General features: G+C 52.7%; 1 protein-coding gene across 2 annotated transcripts in view; it reads right to left on the bottom strand.

The window, feature by feature from the left end:
- Window positions 1–22,675, bottom strand: part of LOC132076669 (cAMP-specific 3',5'-cyclic phosphodiesterase 4B) — an 85,446-nt gene continuing 62,771 nt past the window's right edge. Inside the window, exons 1-10 of one of the 2 annotated variants that reach the window (XM_059477912.1) lie at window positions 12,575–12,776; window positions 11,783–11,876; window positions 8,751–8,929; window positions 8,275–8,373; window positions 7,992–8,156; window positions 7,659–7,758; window positions 6,773–6,927; window positions 6,558–6,680; window positions 4,949–5,131; window positions 1–2,020 (exon numbers count right to left, since the gene is read on the bottom strand). In XM_059477912.1, the coding sequence (XP_059333895.1) occupies window positions 1,655–2,020; window positions 4,949–5,131; window positions 6,558–6,680; window positions 6,773–6,927; window positions 7,659–7,758; window positions 7,992–8,156; window positions 8,275–8,373; window positions 8,751–8,929; window positions 11,783–11,876; window positions 12,575–12,622 (1,512 nt within the window). In that variant the 5' untranslated portion in view covers window positions 12,623–12,776 and the 3' untranslated portion in view covers window positions 1–1,654. Of the gene's footprint in view, window positions 2,021–4,948; window positions 5,132–6,557; window positions 6,681–6,772; window positions 6,928–7,658; window positions 7,759–7,991; window positions 8,157–8,274; window positions 8,374–8,750; window positions 8,930–11,782; window positions 11,877–12,574; window positions 12,777–22,675 lie in introns of those variants that run through there. The other variant, XM_059477910.1, reaches the window with a different exon arrangement.

Genomic DNA, 22,675 nt, shown 5'->3' with positions numbered 1-22,675 from the left:
TGGCTCATGCTTTCATTTATTCACTTCATATAAAAATCTCTTAAGAATGCGTCTGAACACAATATAGAATACTATAACATACATAGTGTGAAACTTTGGGGAACAATAAAATAACCACCTGGAACAATGCAGTGTTCAACAGACAAACAAACCCATTGATCATGCACAACTGTGCTATTGTCATGAACTAATTAGTCACGAGTTGGACCAAAAAGCTTGAAACATATTTTACAAACTGAGATTGACACCGCTCACGATGCCGGACAAGCTTTGTCAGAGGAAGTTTCACAGCACAATTATTACATCAGTTCACATTTTTGTTTTGTCATAGAGATTCACATTGGGTTGTTCAGAAATTGGAACATTGTGACATTGAAAAGCCGGCCCGGGGAGTTCTTTGTTCGGTTCCCCCTCTCTGCGTTCCTGGCAGATTCCCAAATCCGCTGCCCTGGGATGCGGTGTCCCCTCCCCACGGGCGGCTGCCACCCAAATGCCCTTCCTGGGTTGTGTCTGTCTCTTCAGCTATGTTCAGGTTCTTGGACTTTATGCAATACAAAAGGTTACAAGAAAAAAAGGCAACTCTTATTCCGAGTTTTCTACCCCATTAGCATCGCCGCCGACAGGCGATGCTAATTCATATAAATTAATAACTTACAAAACATTACAGTATGTACAGTAGGTAATAAATACACTGTTATAAACAGTAATGGAGGTGGTAGAGCTCGAGGCAGTGCAGGAGGAGGAGGAGGATGGTGGACCTAAACCTAGGGAACGTGGACGAGAGGCCAGAGAAACACAAATATCCGAGCGTGCAAATTCCAGGGAGCTGCCAAGGGGGAAGGCGTGTCACACACTGCCTTGCCACGCTTACTCAGGGATGGACTGAGCTGTGCCAGGGAAAAAAAACCTGCCCTCTGTCCTGCTCACCACAAACCCAAACCCCGGGGAGGAAAAAAATTCCCGCTGTTGCCAGCGAGGGAACGGCGCCCGGCAGCACCGAGTGACTCCCATTGGGTCACCGGGGGGATTAAGAACACACTGAAGGTGCAGTAATGCAAAGCAGAGGGTTTCCCCTTCTGTTTAGTCTGTCAAAGTGATTAACTGCAATAAAGTGACAGGTATTGCCCACGAAAAGAAAGGAAGACTGCTTCTGGTAACCGGAAGAATCCAAAAAGTAGCCGTCAATTCCGAAACACTTTGTGTCGCTTTTGAACTACCAAGCTCCGTGTGTTGAATTAAGAGACTCTTGAAAAGACATGAAAGTGTTTACAAAGAAGGCACACAGGTCTGCAGACAGGTGGACAGGTTGGATATGAGTTATTGATCAGTAGTTTCTATCAGTCTAACTGGTATAAACTCCAAAACTAACAGTATAAAATCTCTCAGTTGTGTGTCAGCGCCGCCTCGGGCCCGACCCAAGCCAGCTCCAGGACCACGCGGTGCTCTCGGCTGACGAGGCTCAAACCACAACGCAAATCACCCGTGCATTTCCTGAGCAATCACTCCCTACCCCATCTGTAACCCTGACTCCAATCTCAAGTAGCTGGAGGATCTGCCAGCCCCGTGGCAGAGGCTCAGCCCCGCTGCGGGGGCCGTCGGAGACCGCTCGCAAGCTCCGCAAGTGTTTAAAAGCCACTCCCGCGGGGCCGGGCCATTATGTGTCCACAGGAGATGTGTCTTCTGTCACAATCTCGATGGTGGCCTCCCTCTGGGGCTCCTCCTGCCCGGGCTGGGCCACGCACAGCGTCTCTGTATTGCTGAAGTAGCCGAGGCTCTCGCCGTCCTTCTCGGGCCCGTCGGAATCCTCCTCCTCCAGCGTCAGTTCAAACTGGAACTTCTCCATCAGGCCCTGGCAGTCCTGGCCCCGCTCCTCCAGGGGAGGGGATGGGCTCTGAGGTATCATGCTCTGGTACCAGTTCCTGTTGTCCTCCAGAGTGTCCAGGATGTCCTGGGCGTCGGGCTGCACCAGGTCAGCCCACGTCTCCCACAGAGGATGGACGATGTAGTCGATGAATCCCACCTGGAAAACAAAGGGACACACATACTTAGGACAAGGGAATAACCTGCAAAAGGTCGACATCTGGAAAGTTCGTATTATATTCGTTTTACAAGCAGAACACCAGGAACAAGTCCCCAAACCAGCACAGCCTAACAATGATATTATCACACCTAATTATCTGATACCCAGACTGCACCCACACACTGTTGGGTTGGGCTGATGTCTTGTCCAAAATCAAACCTTGGAGGAAGTTTCACTAAAAGCAGGAGCCAGCAGGAAATTCAGGGAAGAGCCCTGGGCTGATCCCCCAGTGTGGGCAGCAGAGAAGGAGAGGGGGAATTCTGCCCCTCTGCCCTGCTCAGGTGAGGCCCCACCTGCAGAGCTGCCCCAGCCCTGGGGACAACATCAGCAGCACCTGGAGCTGCTGGAGAGAGCCCAGAGGAACCCATGGAGCTGCTGCAGGGCTGGAGCCCCTCTGGAGCCAGGCTGGGACACCTGGGGGTGCTCACCTGGAGAGGAGAAGGATCCAGGGAGAGCCCAGAGCCCCTGGCAGGGCCTGAAGGGGCTCCAGGAGAGCTGCAGAGGGGCTGGGGACAGGGATGGAGGAATGGCTAGATGGATACTGGGAAGGAATTGTTCCCTGTGACGGTGTGGAAGCGCTGGAATAGAATTCCCAGAGCAGCTGTGGCTGTCCCTGGATCCCTGGAATGTCCCAGGCCAGGTTTGGAGCAGCCTGGGACAGTGGGAGGTGTCCCTGCCATGGAGCTGGAACTGGATGGGCTCTCAGCACTGAGTCTGCTCCTCTCAGACAGAATTCCCAGGTGACTGGGGACAAGGTGGCCTTGTCCCAGGATTCTCACACAACTGACAGCTGGGAATACCCCAGCACTCCCAAGGGGAGCAGCCTTTATGGGCTGGAGTTCCAACTTTGGGTGCATTTTCCTGCAGGGTGCAGTTTGTGCCTATCCCAAACAGTTCCATGATCCCACACTTTCAACGTTCCCGTTTTCCTCCAAACAGCCCCACGAGAGATTTCCTCGGGAGGAGCGCAGCCAGCGGGGCTGCTCATCCCGGGAATGCCGCCCGGCCCCCGTGGGGTGACGTTGCAGGCTGGAAAGAGCGAGGGATGCTGAGCCCTTCCGCTGAGCTCAGCCCTGCCGCGCTGCTCTGACTCAGGGAGGAACCGCGTCCAGGATGGAGCCGGCGCAACGGCCAGAAAGGGACTGGAATTCCTCCCTCCCGGCAGAGCCCGTCCCGCCCCACGGCTTTGTGTGGAGCAGGGAAAGGCTCTCCCAGGAGCCGGGCTCCAGGAGCAGATGTTTGCTTTGGACATGGCTCCCGCTCCCTCAGACACAACAGGATGTCAATAGCACCGCGAGCATCCAACTGGAACGGGCTGGGGAGGCAGCTCCAGCAGAAAGGTGATGAAAAGTTCCTGCTGCACTGGGAAAAAAAGGGTTTGGGATGGTTGGAACCCAACGTGTCCCAGGGCTCCACGGCGCCGATGGGTAAAAATCACCACTCGTTAATCATTGCTTCTTTAAAATTGTTTCTTTAAAATCGTTGATTCTTTAAAATTGTCATTTCTTTAAAATAGTTTCTTTAAAATCATTGTTTCAGGTCACTGCTCCTTTAAAACCATCCCAAATCGTAAAATCATTGGCCACGTGGCTCAGCACTGATCCTAAAATATTGAGGGCATCTCAAGCTTTGAAATATTTGCATATTATCTCCTAATCCACTCATTGTTTCCCTCCAGCACGGACACACTGATTCCCTTTCTCCTTTGCCATTTCACGATGGCCATTTTGTATAATTCCTGTCTTTTCTGCACAGCAAAAATGGCATTTGGAAACCTCCAGCACGGACACGCCACCTCCCTTTCTCCTTTGCCATTTCATGATGGACATTTTGTGCAATTCTTGTCTTTTTCTGCACAGCAAAAATGGCATTTTGAGGCCTCTGGGAAGTGCAGATGTGAAGCAAGGAATGAACTGGAGCTCACATGTGGAGCACATGGGCAAGCCTGGCTGAAGGATTCATTTCTTGTTAGGTTAAGAAACCCGACAGATTTTTCCAACAAAATCACCACGCGGTTGAGTGAATAATTTTGAAAGCACTTGGCCGAGCCCAAGAGGACATTTGGAAATAATTATCATCAATTTTGTTACTTATTCAAGCTGAAAAACCTCAATGATGACTTGCTGGAGTCATTCAAAAACAACAACCAAGACAGCATTATATAAAGGCTGGAATCTGTTTGGACAAACATAAATTCCTGGTTTCATTCCAGATTATCCAGGCGAAATTTTATGGCCTGTGCTACACAGGTCAGAACAAAATCTGACCTTGAAACCATTTTATGAATCAGAACTAGGGATGAGCCAGTTCATCTCCTCCCACAAAAAAAAAAAGGGGCAAATCCAGCTCCTTTTAAGTTTTGCAGGGACATAAATGAATATTTCTGGGATTCACCCTGCACAGGGCAGCTCCAGAAGCCTCCAATTCAACTGGACACGTGCAGTGCAGAATCGTCCTGGATAACGAGTGACAGGCAGAGTTCTGCAGGGTGCTGAGGGGGATCTCAGGTGGGAGAAGCTCCCAGCCCTGCAGATCAGTGGGGTGAGCAGGGTGTGAGGGCAGGACAGGCTGGTGAGGGTGGGCAGAGCAGACCTGCCCTCTCCAGCCTGGGGAGCAAAAGGACCCAACTCCCTCTGGAAACTGGGACACGAGCAGGGGACGAGGAGATGCCCAGGGGGATGGAGAGGAGCTGGAAGAGCCTCCCCAGCCTGTGAGAGCCCCAGGCAGAGCTGGATGTCAGGGTGGATCAGGAGGCACGCTCTGAGCTGCTGGCTCCCCTCCCAGTTGTGCTGCAGGAGCAGCTGAGCTCTGTCTGTGCTGTGAAATGCCAAGCTCAGGCAGGGAGAGCTGCAGCTCAGGGCCAATTACCTGGGATTTTTCCACGGAGGCCGTGTGCTTGTCACACATGGGGCTGATTTCCATGCCTCTCTCCCTCTCCTTGTCCCCCTGCTGGAAGAACTCCTCCATGATCCTGTCTGTCCACTGCCGGTAGAGCTCCAGGGACTTGGTGGGATTGCTCAGGTCGGCACAATGCACCATGTTCCGGAGAACCTGCAATTACAGCCGCAGGAAACTCATAACATCAGCTGCAAAAACAGGAGGGCTTCGGGCTGGATATGCAGAGCACTGCACCACAAGATTCTCTGATTATGCAACAGACCATAAAAATATCAGAAACATTGCATGGCAGCACGTTAAAGAGCTGGAGCTGCTGGAGAGAGCCCAGAGGAACCCATGGAGCTGCTGCAGGGCTGGAGCCCCTCTGGAGCCAGGCTGGGACACCTGGGGGTGCTCACCTGGAGAGGAGAAGGATCCAGGGAGAGCCCAGAGCCCCTGGCAGGGCCTGGAGGGGCTCCAGGAGAGCTGGAGAGGGACTGGGGACAGGGATGGAGGGACAGGACACAGGGAATGGCTCCCACTGCCAGAGGGCAGGGATGGGTGGGAGACTGGGAATTGGGAATTGTTCCTGGGAGGGTGGGCAGGCCCTGGCACAGGTGCCCAGATTTGCTGTGGCTGCCCCTGGATCCCTGGCAGTGCCCAAGGCCAGGTTGGACATTGGGGCTTGGAGCACCTGGGACAGTGGGAGGTGTTGGGTGGGATGGAATGAATTTAAATCACTCCCAACCCAAACCAGCCTGGAATTCTGTGATTCCCTCTCCATGGGTGAGCTGAGCTGCCCCAGCCCCAAAGCCAGACTGGTCTCTGGTGCTCACACAGCCCAGGCCTCACACCTGGAGCAGCTGTGGACGTGTCAATGACATCCCACAGGTTTGTTTGGGGATCCAGCTGCTTCCCACCATTCCAACTCCACTTCCATGCTCTGAGGGACAGAGGTGAGATGCTCCCACTTTATGGAATGAGTAATATCCCTTCCACACATGCACAGAACAGGCCTGACTAAGTGGCCACAAGGATTCAGGCAGCACCAGGGTTTAGAAATAAAAAATTTACAGAGTTTTCCCAGGAGCCTGCTCTTAAGGAGTTGGTCATCAAAGTGGAGAGCAGAGCAGGATGAATCTTGTCCTGCTCACTGCACAACTCTGTTCCAGCACTTTCTGGTCACTTGTGTAAACCAAGGATTAAATTATTGAGGGAACAGGCTGTACAGCAGTTAATTCCAGCCCACTCTGAGGTGCTTCAGATGTGAAGTTCTGAAATAATTTCTTGCAGTGTTGGAACAGGAGAAACAAATGGGAGAAAGCAGCAAGGAAATTTAGGAGCCCTCAAAACTTGACCTTGGAATGTGCCATGCTTGCAGTTCCAATTGTTAAAAAAATCCCTAATTCTGGGTTAACACCTAAAAAATAACACCTAAAAAATATGGGACCACCTCGTGCTTCTTTTTAGTGCAGAGGGAAATGACTGCTGAGAATTCAGCTTCTCTGTATGACTGATTACAAAGCCACAGCAAAACCAGGAGTGTGGCCTCCCCATCCTGGCCCAACCACCCCAAACCCAGGGAATGTGGGTGCCTCACCTGTATCCTGTCTGTGTAGTTGTCCAGAAGGAGAACTCCTGAACTGGTCACCTTCTTTGTTTCCACCATAGTCTTCAGATCAGCCAACAGACTCATGTGCTTGGACATGTCAGTGGCCAGCACCTTTCCAGAATGGGGGAAAACAGGATTTCAGGAGGGGAAACCACAAGAAACGACCATTTTTGGTTGAGAAGAGGGGGAGGGAGTGGCCATACCATGTCAATCACCATCTTCCTGAGGGTCTGGCGCTGCTTCTTGGTCAGGTTCTGGAAGATGTCACAGTGCTCCTCCTGGAGCAGTTTGAAGCCCACGGCCAGGTGATGGTTCTCCAGCACGGATTCGTCGTTGTACATCAGGGCCAGCTCGGAATCTGGGGAAGGAACACCAAGTGTGGGACTCCAGGCTGGGAAATGTGGGGTTCCCAACAGCCAACAGGGGCTTGTTCTGGGCACTGAAAGGTTTTAGTGGGGGGGAAGTTTCTTTTCCCATCCCTGGAAGGCTTCAGGGCCAGGCTGGATGGGGTTTGGAGCAGTCTGGTCTGGGAGAAGTTGTCCCTGCCCATGGGATACTGGATGATTTCAGGATTCTGGGATTCTTTCTAGCTCCATGAGTGCCAGCACTAGCACTTCACAGCCTTTGCTCAGTCCCAGTGACAAAATAATGCTCAGTTGACTCAGTTACAAGTCACTGGCAACAGAATCCTGCAAAAATCCTTCCCAAAACACAACAATCCCCATATTCTGGAATCCAGATCCGTGCTCAGCCTGTGGCAGAACACAACACAAAGGCCAATATTTGGCTTTCTGGTTGTCAATAGCAATAGGATTACTTCTCTTATCTTAATGGTAAAGTTTGCACTCGGGGCTGGCAGAATTATTATGTGTTAGCAAGTAGTAAATATTGACTTTACAAATTGTGCTACAATGGTTCCCTTTGTCAGGGATTGTGTTTTAATTCCTGCTTGAGTCCAAAACGTCTCAGTCCTCCACTGCACTGTATTCTGAGAGGGTAGCACAGCCTGCAATTTGTCATTTGTGGCAGGTAAAATGCATTCCCATTGCTTTTGGGGTGAAATCCTGAGAGATTCAGAACAAGACTCACTTGTGTTAATCAGGAATTGATTGGAGACCCCGGGGTGATCCACATCATGGATTGCAGCTGCAAAAATGGCAGCGAGGATCTCCAGATCCGTGAAGACAGCCTAGGAGGGAGCAACAGGAGCCTGTCAGAGGGGTTTCACCTCTCAGCAGCTGGGGAAGCTGATTGAGGGGAACAAGTTGTGCTCTTTCAATTGGTTTTCTGGGCCAAGGCACTGCAGAAAGGTGACACAGAGATCCCACATGCTGGGATTTCCTAAGGATGGAGGCGAAGGGAGCACTCGGATGAGCCACCAGTGCCCACCCCATGCTGAAAGAAGCCAAGCAGGGCACTCACATCCAGGGCAGGGGTGGAGAGCAGCACATGGGTGGACTGGGCCACGTCAGCAGCGTGCAGGCTGTTGTGGTAGGCCACGTCTGAGTGGTAGTGGTCCTCCAGGGTCATCATGTACGTCACGAACGTGTCCGACGAGATCTTGAAGGTTTTCAGCAGGTCCCGCTCCTGAGGGAGCAGAGCACAGACCCCAGCTGAGTGCCAGCTCAGGCTGGAGCAGGCAGGGAGCAGAGGGGAGCTGGACATGAGAAAAGCAGCAGGGAAGCCTGGCCTGCAGAACACCCACCTGGAATATGGCGTACATGATGCAGGTCAGCGGCCGGTTGTGGGAATACCTGGCCACGTTGAAGATGTTGAGGCCCCACTTATTCAGGTCTTCCAGTTCCTTTGGAGAGCACCAAAAAATAATGGTTTGAATGGTTTTCCAGGCAATTCTGCATTTCCCCAAAATGTTCACAGATATGCAAATGTAATGGTTACTGTAATTATGTAAGTGCTGAACGTGTGAGCTTAATGAACACAGAGTAACTGTGAAGGGCTGATTTTGTGTTTCATAATCGCTCTCCTCTGCCTGCACCACCTCTTTCCCTTTTTATTTTAGGGCTACTTTCATGTATTTTTAAATATAAAATATGCTCTTGAGGCTACCATTAATTACAGCATTTCTAATGGCCACATCACTCCAGGGATACTAATTCCAAGGAAAGGAACAATCCATGCCCAGCTTCCAGATGCTCCCAGAAGAGCAGGAATCTCCCCTACCTTGGCCAGGTGATCTTCCTTCTCTGTCTTCACCCCAAACCGTGAGATGCTGGTGTTGTTCAAGCTCGAGCTGTGCATCAATTTCTTCACCCCACTGATCTGTGTCATGAGCTGCTGTTTTTTCTTCTTCTCCCTGTCCTTCTGGGTGGGAGAAGGGATCTCCACATCGTTCTGCTTGTCTGCAACAGAGCAGGGGGAAATGAGTCAGCACAACGTGAGCTCCCAGCACATCCCACAGAATCAGCCCTCGAGCTGCTGCCTCTGCTCCCCACTTCAGCCCCAGGGGGTTCTGCTGGGGGTTTTCTCATTTTGGGATCCAAAACTCAAAAAAAACCCAGTTACAAAAGCTCTGGTTGGTCTCTTACAGCCACTGTGTGGTCTGGGGACACTGGACATGTCCAGGAATGTCTCTCTGTGCATGGATATGGCACTTGGGGACATGCATTAGGTCTGGACCCCATGATCTCCAGCCTAGATGATTCTGTGATTTTCCATGCCTGAAATGCACCAGGTTCTCCTGGGGGATAAACCACAATTAATTTTATTCCCTATTTGCAGGAAAACAAAAGATATGTTCAAACAACACTTTTTTTTTCCCTGATTAGGGTAAAACCACATCTGTTTTCCCTATTTTCACTTTTTAGGGTCAATATCCCCTGCTCTTAAAACCAATAACAAATGGGTGTCACTGATTCATTAAAGATTTTTCCTTTACAAATATGTATTGAATAAAATCCAAAGCACAGGCTAAATCCCATTGCCATTCTCAGGGATAATCACAGTTTTAGTGCACATGAAGAGGGCCCAAACCTGGCTGTGGAGGTGTGATTAGGAAATAAATAAATCTTAAAACCACGTGGCATTCACTGCCCTACAGCTGATTTATTAAAGCACAGATCCAGTGGCTCATGACTTCCATCCAAACCATTTCTCATGGATTGTACCCCAGCCTCTGAGCACCTTGAGGACCTCCAGAGGGATTAGACTTCCAGACAGGAGTGACTTTTGCCTGGGCTCAATGAAACCCCTGTGAAAGCCCAAGCAGCAGCAGCAATTAGGAAAGGAGCCATTATTCACAGCACAGCCGGGCTGACATCACAGGGTGTTCCCTGGATTTTGCTGAACCACCGAAGGACTTTCCTCCCCATAATCTCCTTAGCAGTGACTAAGGCAGCAGCAAATGGCCATTCTGGAGCAGAAATCCCTGATTTGTGGCATCAGTGTCCCCACGGGGGTGGCAGTGCCACCGCTGTGCCCTCGGGAGGAGCTGTGACCCACGGGCAGTGGGATGGTCCCTCTGGTGTGGTGTGGAGCCTCTGCTGCTCCTCTCTGACCTTCCCAGCCTGTCCTTGCTGGGAATGCAGGGCTGGAGCCTCTGCTCCTTCTGGGAGCCTTCCCAGCCCATTTCATCACAGAATTACAGAGTGAATTGGGATGGGAGGGAGCTTAAGGATCCTCTGGTTCCACCTCTTGCCAGGGCAGGGACACTTCCACTGTCCCAGGTGCTCCAGCCTGGCCTTGGGCACTGCCAGGGGTGTTGGGCACCCTGTGCCAGGCCCTCATCCCCTCCACAGGGAGGAATTCCTGCCCAACATCCCATCCATCCCTGCCCTCTGGCAGTGGGAACCATTCCCAGTGTCCTGTCCCTCCCTGCCCTGATAAAATCAAAAGGCTGAATGAAGCCACATGATCTGGGTTTAATATCTCTGAATTATCCTCACCTTTGGAGATAAATGAGTGTACTACCCACACATTTCTTTTTGTTTGTTTGTTCAACCTCCTCACTTGTAGACTCCTGTTCTTTTGGGTGTTCATTTAATTTAATTTAAATTTTAGGAAGGTAAAACTAATTCATAAAACCCATACCAGCACGACTTCCTAAAACACTGACAATCCTTGTAAAAGCTCCTCTCATTTTTTTTTTTGCAGATGAGCAATCAGGCTGCAATCTGGCCCAATCTGGAGAACCTGCCCCCTCAGCAGTGCCAGGCCCTTGGTCCTTCCCACCCCAAACCAGTCTGGAATTCTGTGAATAAAACAATCCCAGCAGCAGCTCCGGCTCATCAGCCCCTGCTGGGATTCAGGCTCCATTACCCTGAGCGTTTGCGGGGTTTATTTTTGGTTGCCACACTGGCAATTCCTGCTGCACACTCACGTGGCTGCTGGGCAGAGCTGACCACCAGCCAAATCCCTGGTTTGGCCCCTTTGTGCATCCCAATCCAGCCCCATTCCCTCCCTGCTCGAATTCAGGCTCTGGGTTCAGCTGAGCAATAAAATCCACGCATCCCCACAAAGCAGCTCCAAACTTCCATGGATTATTAATGCTGTGTCCTAAGTGCAGGCAGCAGCTCCAGCTGCAGCTGGGTATTGGAATCACTTTAAAGCCCTTAATGGGAATAATTGTGTGTCACACAGGGAAGGCATTCCGGCCGTTCCAGCCTCGGGGCAGAGTCCCCAGCACCCACAGCACTCGGCCTCTGGAGCTCTTGGATTCAGGGATGTCCATAAATATGAGGCTCCTCATTTTAGAACAAATGGTCACAAACCCTGAAGCTGCTTCCTGAGAAAATCCCATTTGTCCTAACAAACGTTGACACAGAGGAGTCATTCATGTATGTGGAGCTGTGAGCTCATACATGAATGAATGAAATGCAAAAATATTCCCTCTTTTTTCTGACTTCTGGTGCAGAACGAGCAGATTCACACAAAGCAATGGATAAATTTCGGGGATGATTTAGTCTGAGCCCCATCTCCGAGGGGAAGGTGCAGCTGAAGGAGGCAGTGGCTGCAGCTGGCCCTGGGTGACTTTGTCCTTTCCATAAGGTCACCACAACACCCCAGCGTTGCATAAGGCACCACCAGCAGCAGCCTCCCAAACCCTCCCGAGGCTCGGGGAGGAATTCCTCCTATCCAAACACCATTCTCCCCATCCCGCAGCCCCTGGAAAGTGAAACCCACAGCGGGGAGCTGTGAATGGGGGCAGTGGGGCTGCCCCTGCCCAGCCCCGCACACCGTGGGGCCGCATTCCTTACCCAGGAAGGTGTTGGAAATGTACTCGGACACTTGGTTGCCGGAGCGGCTCATCTCGGACAGGTGGGTGAGCTCCCGGTTCAGCATCCTCTTGAACTGCGAGGGGGAGAGCACAGAAAATGGCATTTTTGTGGAATCCGCTCCCAAATCCGCGGCGGCAGCGCGGGAGACTCCCCCGGCACGCACAATTCCGGGGATATTTGGGATGGAGCCGGCGACAGATGGTTTCATTTCCACCCTGCTCGGCACCACCGTGACTGGGTATTTCTTTTCAGCCCACGGAATTAATTTTCCTCTAAAGATGCTCATTAGTCGCTACTGTCACAAACGAGGAGAGAACGCCTCAGATAAATCTCTCTGAAAGCTCAGATTTTTATCTCAGGTTGAGATTCCCCATCCCCAAACCTTCTTTTGTTCTGGATTTTCTAAATTTGCTCCATTTTGTATTAAAAGGCTGCATATCCAGAGGAGAAATATGCCCTAAATCTGGAGATCATACAGCAAAATGTGGGATTCAGGCATGATTCCCTCAGATATTAATGGTGAGATCCTGCTGATTTTATAATCCAGCATTTTCACTGCTGCATCATTTCAACCTGCAACACCGAATTCCCAAAAAAATTACATCCATGGACTCTGCATGCACACTACACACATGATTAGCCAAAACACACAGAAATCAGCATTTTAAAAGCATATTTTCCTCACAGAGGCTTTCTCAGAGCAATACAGCACAAAAAAAAAGCAGCCGTTAATAATTCGGTAATTAGCAATCCTTCAGGAATTAAACCCACCTTAATGTAACCCCAAGACACAGATAACAAATAATTGGCTTCAGGCATTTTGGGAAGCTCCTGGCGAGCCAGCACAAATCCTCGCGCAGAAATCGCCGCTCCGAGGGCAGAGGAGCCTTTCCCAACCCCAAAAATTCAGCGCTCATCCGAGGCGCAGCTCCCGCAGGCGCCGGCAGCCGCTAATCCCAGCCTGAACCGAGCCTGGCGGCGCATCCTCCGGGCTGCCCGGGGGTGGGTGCGAGGGCTGCGAGCCGGGAGTGCACAAAGGAGCGGGGAGGGATGGAGGGATGGATGGGGAATGCACAAAGGAGCGGGGATGGATGGAGGGATGGATGGATGGATGGATGGATGGATGGAGGGATGGAGGGATGGATGCGCACGGAGCCGGCCGCGTGCCGGGATGCGCTGGGCAATCCGGGATGCGCTGGGAATGCGGGATGGGGCTGGGAATCCGGGATGCTGCTGCTCGCTCAGCTCCTGGAGGGGCTCCCCGCTCGGCAGGAGCTCGGCTCAGCTGAGCCGCGCCTGGCAGGAGGGGATGCTGGTTTAGCCAGCCCCGCTAACACAGCCATGTTTTATGGGAAAATTAAAATGGAGGAAGCTCCGGGAATATTTAAATAAAGGGAAAAAGCAGGCAGCAGTCTCCTCTCCATTCCTGCTTTGCTTTAATCCTATTCCCTACAGGGAATTGCAAAGCATTCCCAGCTGGATTTTTAAAAGCGTTTTTCACATTTTCGGTGTGATCGGGTTTTTCCTCCTCTGTGGTAAAGGGCAAAATGCAGCAACGCAGCAAAATGTCCCTTTGCAGACTGAAATACCCTTCAGATAAGGGTATAAAAAATAACCACCTTAAATCTGTAACTGCAATTCATAAATTCATACATTCATTCTTAAAAGAACGCATTTGTCATGTTCCTGCCCAAGGCAGGGGGAGGAACGAGATGAGCTTTAAGGTCCTTCCCAACCCCAGCCATTCTGTGATTCACAATCCAGATTTCAATATTTAATCAGTTCTGCAGTCTTTGTTTCAAACACACAAGCAATCCCTTCAGGAGGAAGCCGGAGCTGTCCTTGACACGGAACCCAAAGAAAATCCCCTTGTGCCGTGCTCCCAGCACGGGATCAGTGGGATGTGCAGCTCTCCCGCTGCTCAGGACGTCCTTGGCGATTGTGCTGGGAATGCAGCACATGCCAGCGGCCAGGATTCCCAAAATAAAAGGGCCAGCTTTGCTGTGAAAGCCTCTCCTGTCTGCAGCTGCCTTCCCAGCCCCTGCTGGGGTGGTGGCACGAGGCTGCCCCGCGTGCTGAGGGACACGTGAGGCGTGGGCACAGCCCGAAAGCCTGGTCCTGCTCCCTCTGACAGCCCAGCCTGGGCAAGGCACGGCTCCAGAACCTCCAGATGGGATTCCAGCTCAACCTTTGGCCATGTGGAGCACAGGGAGATGTGACCCATCTGCTCCTCTCCTGAAATTCAGGACTGGCAGAGGTGGGAAGCTGATGGCACCTCCCTTTCACCTGTGCAGCCCAAAGGTGGGGTGTGACCTGCTGGGACAATGCCACCTCTGTCCCTGCTGTCCCCTTGCAGAGCAACCTGCCAGGGCCACAGAAACAGGGAATCCTGGAATGGCTTGGGTTGGAAAGAGCCTTAAATCCCACCCGGTGCCACCCCTGCCATGCCAGGGACACCTCCCACTGTCCCAGGCTGCTCCAGCCTGGCCTTGGCACTGCCAGGGATCCAGGGGCAGCCACAGCTGCTCTGGGCACCTGTGCCAGGGCCTGCCCACCCTCACAGCCAGGAATTCCTAATTCCCAAAATCCCATCCAATCCCACTCTCACCATCACACTGTGAGACCTCACATTCCAGGTAGCAGCTAAAATCCTGCCCCATGGGATACAGGAAGGATTGGGATGTGAAGGCTGGCATCCCATGGGATACAGGAAGGATTGGGATGTGAAGGCTGGCATCCCATGGGATACAGGAAGGATTGGGATGTGAAAGGTTCTGGCTGCCCAGGAACACATCCCACAGCACTGTGCCGTGGATTTTTGTCCCACAGGGGCCCCACTCCACCTCCTGCCAAGCACGAGGGACAAAACCCTTTTGAAACTGCCCTGGAAAGTCTCGGGGAAGGAGCAGGAGGGGCAGCAGGGAGGGAGCCCTGACCCCATCTCTGCTCGCGGTGACGCCCGTGCAGGGCAGCAGCAGCAGCAGCACGGGCACACGTGAGCCCTCCCTCCCTCCTCCCTGCCACAGCCCGACAGCCCCACATGTGCTGCACCATTTCGCTGCAGCCCAGCCTGCACCGGCAGCGGGAAAGCGCCGTCAGCAGAGCACGATCACACAAACCACTTCTCATCTCCGGGCTTTGCTCACAACGGCCCCTTTCAGGCCATGAGCCCCAGCGGTGCTGGACAAACAGCTGATAAACACGGCTTTACCTCACGAGTGGCCTCAGCCAGCACAAAGGGCGGCCACTGCCTCCCCGCAGAGGCACACAGCAATTGAGCGGCCGCCACAAGGTCACCCGAGGCATCTGCAACCCTCGGGATTCTCGCAGCCCATCTGGAAGCAGCGATCTGCCCCCCGCAGCCTTCATCTCCCTCACTTCCCCAGCCCTGTAATCAGCAGCTTTTACAAACACGGGCAGCAGAACCGCAGCACTGCGAGGGTCAAACCCCGCTGAGCTTCCCGGAGCTCCGGGAATTCCCGCAGCATTTGCAAACTTTACCGGGATTTATCACCCCAAGCAGGATTGACTTCATCACACACATCCCCCTTCCAAACCCACCGAGGCACCCGGTGCTCCGAAAATTTTGGGGATTTTCCCTCGCTGCCAGGAGCGGCGCTGCTTGCCGGGAATGGCTCTGCAGGGATCAGTGCCTTGCGTCCTGTGCGACCCCCCGGAGCAATCCCGACCTTAAATCCGTGCGGCAGCGACGGGGAAAACAGACAGATTGCAGGGAGGGAGAGGAGAAATTCCAACGGGAGCGAACGCGGGGATGGGGGCTCTGGAGCGCCGCCCGCAATTACGGTACCGCGGTAATTACGGTAGTGCCCATTGCGGCACGGGGCCGCGCTGCTGCTTTGATTAATTTTCCTAATTAATAATCATCCCCGCGCCTTTTCCAAAGGCAAATAGCACTGATAAACTCACCGAGAGATGGGAATTAGGAGTGTAGGGATGAGGAGGGGATGCTCACCCCAAATCCAGGTTTCCCTTAAATAGGAGAAAATCAGGAAATGCTCAGTTCTCCTTTTCCTCCACCCCAAACTCCGGCCACAGGACCACGCAATTAACACCTTTAACTGACGGGAGGAGTGCAGATAACACCAATAAGACCAAGCCCAGGTGCCATTTTCCATATCCAAGAGCACACCAACATTCCCAGCCGGTCTGGAAGCATCCAGAGCCCCAGCATTGAGTGGAGCTTTCCTGGTTTGCCTGCTCTGAAGCAACTGCAGAACTCATCTGCACCACATTAAGCCCCCCAGAACTGAACCATTCTTGGATTACCAGCAATGACCCTATTCCATGCATCCCCTGCCCCAGGGAATCCCAGCTCCCTCCCAGCCGTGGGTGTGGGTGGGAATTTCCTTGATTTCCAGTGGCCAAGTTCACTCCCAGCTCCCTCCTGCTGCCCACAGCAAACCCTCCCTGCTCAGGGCTCCTCCCCACCTGTATTCCTCTGCTGAGCTCTGGTTCCAGACACAGAAAGCCTGGGAGAGGGGTCCTGGCAGGGTGGTGACGTTGGCACCAAGGGCATGGAGACACTTGGCAGCTGCTCTGTCACCCCATCCTAACCAGATGTGCTCCATTCTTATGCAGAGAAAGAAAGTTTGGCCTAATTTAGGATTGAATTTGACAGATTTAGGGGCCCAGTCACATTGGGGGGTTCAGGGTGACCCTACCATGACCTTCCAGAGCCTGAAGGGGCTCCAGGAGAGCTGCAGAGGGACTGGGGACAAGGGATGGAGGGACAGGAGCCAGGGAATGGCTGGAAGCTGAAAGAGGGTAGATTGAGATATTGGGATATTGGGAAGGAATTCCTGGCTGGCATGGGATTCCCAGATTTGCTGTGGCTGCCCCTGGATCCCTGCAGTGCCCAAGGCCAGGCTGGACACTGGGGCTGGAGCAGCCTGGGATGGTGGGATGAGATGGGCTTTGAGATCCCTCCCAACCCAAACCAGTCTGGGATTCCATGATATGACCCCAATGGGGTTTAGGAAAACCCCCCCTGATGATTTAGTGTGGAAATCCCCCCTTTTGTGGCTCTTTATGGAAATAACAACTCTGTTCCCCTCCTGGGGAGGGTCCTGAAGAGGCACCCAGAGCCCCGCCAGCCCCACAGCGACTGCCGGGACGGATCCTGCTGCCATTCCCGTTCCCTCTGCAGTTTGGAGAGGGGCTCCTGGCGCAGCACAGGGAGGCGAATAAAGCCAGGAGCGGGGATGTGCTGCTGATGGAAACCCTTTGAAGTCGCTTTAGCCCAGCTGGGGCTCCCCGAGGCCGGGAGTCCTTATGCAAAGCGGCCGCTGAAACGCAGCCGGAGCCATGGCAGGAGCTGAGGGCGGTTTGCAGATAAAAGAGCGGCTGGGATGCAGGAGAGCTCTGCGGAAGGGATGCTGCCCCGCACTTTGATGCCGGAATCTCGCTGCACATCTCCAGTGTTTATAAACTCAGTTTATAAACTCAGCTCCCGACCCGCCCTTGTGACGCAGGGCTCCCGTCCCCAGACAGCCCAGCACAAAAGGGCACAGCGCGACTTTCGCTGAGGAATCCTCCCCATTAATTAGCCGGGTAATTAGCGCAGCTCCAGAGCCGCAATCAGACCTCGGTGGGGCTGCGTGGAGCGGCTCTTTCCCCGGGATTCCCGGGATTCGCGGCTCTGGGAGCCGGGAAGAGCCGCCCCTCACCTGCCCGAGCCCCGTCGGAAATGATTTACACACAGGAGGGAAATTACTCACCCGAGCCATCGGGGCAGACAGGGAGCGGGGAAGGCTTTTGTCTGGGACCGGGATGCATGCGACACTCCGCTCCAGGTTAAAAAAACTGCATTAATGCCACCCCACGGAAGGAATATTTGTTATTTGCCCAACCCTTTCTTCCTGACATCTCATTCCTCCAAACCAAACTGCTGGGTTTTGGAATTGTGGAGCATTTCTTCGAAAGTTTGGAAGCCAAGAGTTAAAATTCCTGTCTTGGAGCAGCATAACCCCGCTTATCTGTGTTTTCCTGCTGTTACATCACTTACAGAAAGGACCGTGGCAAACAGATTTGCAGCTGTCCTTGTTACTTCATAATTCCCATCGATTTTCCTTGCTAGGTACTCCATGGAGAATGATGGGAGGTGCATTTAATGCTTAAACAAGAAAAAAAAAAAACCAAAACCAAAAAACACGAGGTTGTTTCACACTAAACAACACAAAAAGAAAGTTTTCAGCCATATTTCAGTGCCTGGAGAAAAGTGGAATGGTTGCAGTCAACTATCAGTCATTAAAAAAATCAAATTTCTTTTGCAGCTCTTTCTAGTTCTTATTTCCTAAAACAATATCGCGTTTAATGCGCTAGAAACTCTTTTTAATGAGATACAAAGTACTATTTGTTTTTTGGGTTTTTTTTGTTTTCCCTTCAGCTGATTTTGGAAACCCAAAAGTAAACACAGGCTTATGAAATCTCCAATTTCACATCAAAGCAGCCTTGATTTATAGAGATGTTCAAAGGAAGACTTTAAAGGAGCAACATCATGACCAACTTGTTGGCCTGATGTTATTAGAATAATTTAGAAATCCACAATGTAAATGTTGATAAATAAATAGCAGGTTGCCATAAATCAGCATGTGGCTGCTCATGAAAGCGAGAACATCTATCTGATGTAGACAGAACAATATTCAGATTTTCCCCCCGTGAAGTTTAGCATTTCTGAGAGCGGCAGAACCTCCCTTGGGTGGGACGGGATTTACGCAACACGGGGCTTTAAAAAAGCGATGAATTGGGAGCTGGAGCCGAGCGTTCGCAGCACTGGGGCATTTCCAGCTCGTTTCCAGCCAAATGAGACTCGAAATATGCAAATTGCTGCGAATGCCGGAAAGGAAAAGCTCCCTGCAGGAGCCTGCCCGAGGAGAGCGCCGGGGTTCGCGCTGCTCTGGCCGTGCTGCAGCCAGCCCGGATTGCTCCATTCCCCACAACTCCGGGTGTTACTCAGCGCTGAGGCAGGAAAATCCCCTCGGCCGCCGCGGGGAAGGGCTCGGGTCACGGAGAAAGCAGCGCTGAGCTTCCCTGAAAACCCGTGTGTCATGTGTGGGATGGGGCTGGCACCGGGAGAGATCCCCGAGTGCCCTGCGGGGCCGGATCTGCTGCTCCTGCCTGCTCCTGGGGCCCCTGGATCCCAGTCCATGGATCCCGGTCCTGGAGAGTCCAACACCACTGCCCTGGATCCCAATCCATGGATCCCAGTCCTGGAGAGTCCAACACCACTGCCCTGGATCCCAGTCCATGGATCCCGGTCCTGGAGAGTCCAACACCACTGCCCTGGAGAGTCCAACACCACTGCCCTGGATCCCAGTCCATGGATCCCAGTCCTGGAGAGTCCAACACCACTGACCTGGATCCCAGTCCTGGAGAGTCCAACACCACTGCCCTGGATCCCAATCCATGGATCCCAGTCCTGCAGTGTCCAACACCACTGCCCTGGAACCCAGTCCATGGATCCCGGTCCTGGAGAGTCCAACACCACTGACCTGGATCCCAGTCCATGGATCCCAGTCCTGGAGAGTCCAACACCACTGACCTGGATCCCAGTCCATGGATCCCGGTCCTGAAGAGTCCAACACCACTGCCCTGGATCCCAATCCATGGATCCCAGTCCCGGAGAGTCCAACACCACTGCCCTGGATCCCAGTCCTGCAGTGTCCAACACCACTGCCCTGGATCCCAATCCATGGATCCCAGTCCTGGAGAGTCCAACACCACTGCCCTGGATCCCAGTCCATGGATCCCGGTCCTGGAGAGTCCAACACCACTGCCCTGGAACCCAGTCTCAATATTCCAACACCACTGCCTGCGGATCCCTGTCTCCAACACCCCTGCCCAAATACTCAGGCTGGGTTTCCCTCTGTATTGATGTGAAATAGCAGGACTGGCAGAGTTTAAGATTCCAGAGAAGCCCCCACCGGTTTGGGTTGGAAGAGACCTGGAAAACCATCTCATCTCCTTCCAGCCCTTCCACCTTCCCACTGCTCCAGGCCCTGCCCAGCCTGGCCTTGGTCGGTGATTTCTCGCTGTGTGATGGCACAAAGGACAGATTGCTGCTCTCCTTGGGTGGAAGAACCCCAGCAGGGAGGCCTGGCCCAGTCTGAAGCTCTGGAATCCTTTGGAGGAACCTCAGGAGGGTTTCTGCTCCATCCAAAATGATTTTCCAACATCCAGAACAGATCTCTCCTACCCAATTCATTTGGCAGCTACATCTGGAGTGTACAGCTCATCTGGTTGGGTTTTGTATGGATTTCCTCTCTCTCCCCCACTGAAAGGTGCATTTTACAGCACAAATGGCTCTGCTGGGAGGAAGGAGCGCACAAAAGGCACATCCCAGGCCAGGGATGACTCTCCATTCCTGTCCCACCTTTCCCAGAGCTGCATGGTCATTGCCACACCAATTCCTCATCCCAGCACTGCTTTTACTCTTCCCTCTGGGGAGAGGTGAGTAAACAGAAGCAGGAACAGGCCAAACACTGGCTCTGCAGTGTCACTTTTAGAGCTCTACCAGCTGGAAGAACGTTGGATGTGTGGAGAGCAAAGGGAGACTGGGGAGGAAGGGGAGCGGCTGAGAAGCAGCAGCACCAAGCACAGACCTCCAGCAGCTCATGTGCTGCCACCAAGGTGATTAAAGAAAGGCCTGACGGCATCTGTGGCCCCGAGAGCGCTGCAGGAGCTGCAGATCTCAGCCCCACATCTTGTGTCAGTCACACCCCTGCAAACCACAGCGGGGCCTGGGTGCCAGAGGAAGCCGAGCGCTGCGTCAGGAGAGCCACAAAGCCAAGAGCCTCCCTGGCTCACAGAGCCTGCCCTGCTCCAGGGAATCTGGGTGGGATAGCCTGGATTGCATCCTCAATCACAGAAAACACCCCCAAAATAACAACTAGCAGAGCGTTTGTCATTGAACAGGACAGCGATGCAATTAAACATGGGATTTTGCTAATCGTATGAAGCAGCAATTTAAATTTAATTTAAATCTGAATCAAGCTCTGCAGTCATCATTTAGGCAAATCCAGCTGGGGTTTTACCTGAGTAGGAGAACAGGCTTTGGAAAATTCAAATAACTTTGTGCCCTGAGAAGACTTTTCCAAGATGCCTGTGTTGGAAAAAAATTCTGGAACTTTGAATCAACAGAAGTTTGTTTTCTTCAGAAAACACGGGATAAAGAGGGAGTCCTGGGAAGAGGGCACTGAAAATCCAGGGAAGAAGTTGGTGTAGCTCAGCATCCCCCAGAAATGTGGCAGCTGGTCCTGCCAAAATGAAAATGAGCCTAATGCAAGCATCAGACCCATACAGAAGGCACTAATTAATGGAGATAAACTTAAATGAAAACTCCTTCTCACACAGAGATAGGCAAATGCTCCTCAGAATCCTTTTGCTGCCATTGGCCCAGCTGTGCTAAACCAGCAGCAAGGTGAGACACTTCTGGTTTGTTTGCTTTAAGCCAGGCTTTAATCGGGGGAATCTCTCCCTCTCAGGGCTCTGAGGGTGAATCTCCATCCCAAACCATCTCCACAACTTGTCCTGCCTTTGATAACTCCACGTCTTTCAATTCATTTCACTTCATGCAAATATTTGGATCAGCCCCATGGAACACAGCTGGGGAGAAAATGAGGAATTTGGAGTCAGGCTGTCCACAGAACCACTCCAAACCAGGATGAGGATCAGCACTGCCCTGCAATCCTCCTCAGCTCCTCGATGCTGCTCCTCTGGGATGATACCAGCATCCTCCACTCCAGAGGGACCCTGCTCCCCACATTTAGTCACTCTCCAGTGCTGCCCTCAGCTCGTGATTCATTTTGAACCTGCCTTTGAGCTATTATTTATTTAAGCCCCACCCTGACGTGTTATAACGTAAAAGTCTGAGAATGCTGAACTTATAAAACCTCATCACTTCCCAGGAACACCAGGATTGGGTAAAGGACACGCCAGAGGCTCCTGGGCACCGTTGTGGCTCAGAGGATGGGTGACAGCTCCCCAAAAGGCTCCTGGGGAGGAGGATTTGAGCCAAAATCCTACTGACAACGCCTTGATCTCTGCACCAGCCATGGCCAGGGGATCCCCCTTGGACGGGATTTTCCACAACATCCCAGAAGATGGGAAAGCATCCAGCACTCAAAATCCCTTTGCTGCAGGAGGGGATCCCAGATGGTGACACTGTCTCCTAATCCCCACACATCCCACAGCCAATGCTGCAGCCCTCCAATATTTCAATTCCTAAAATAGCTGAAGCAGTTTAACCAAGATATCGGGACAGACACCCCAGAGGGCTGGCAATGACGAAATATCACATAATTAATTACGTGTGGCCCCGATATTCCACCCTGCTTTTGGGGCATATCTGACACCCCCAGAATGATTTACTTTAGAGGGCAAGAAGCACGGGAGGACACAGAGACAGCCACTCCAAAGTCCATTTACGATGGTGATGACAGCGACACGCAGGAGCTGACTGGGACCCAGCTCCCCAAATGCCTGGGGATCCCAGCGTGGGTCAGAGCCAGCACCCAGCGCTGTTCCCCCCTGCTCCAGCAGCTTTCCCGGCAGCTCCCGCTCACCCCCCCGAGCGCCGGCGTTCAAGCCCCGCTCCCGCAGCGCCGGAGGAACGCGGTGCCCTGTCCTTTAGCGCAAGGACATCCCAACAGGGACAAGATCGCCCTCAGACGGGGGGACACCCCAAAATCATCCAGACACAGCTCCTACCTCCTGCAGCATGCCGCCGGCGCGGGTCCTGCTCGGCAGCGCGGCTGCCCGGCCACGGAAGGGTTAAAGAGCGACGTCAAAGCGGCGCGGGGAGCGCGGGGCGCTGCGGGAGCGCGCAGCGGGAGCGCGCCCGGCGCGGCCCCG

This window comes from Ammospiza nelsoni, chromosome 9, assembly GCF_027579445.1.
Source record: "Ammospiza nelsoni isolate bAmmNel1 chromosome 9, bAmmNel1.pri, whole genome shotgun sequence".
NCBI classification, from domain to species: Eukaryota; Metazoa; Chordata; class Aves; order Passeriformes; family Passerellidae; genus Ammospiza; species Ammospiza nelsoni.
Note: the sequence above shows the minus strand (reverse complement) of the source record. Positions and strands in the feature narration are given on the sequence as shown.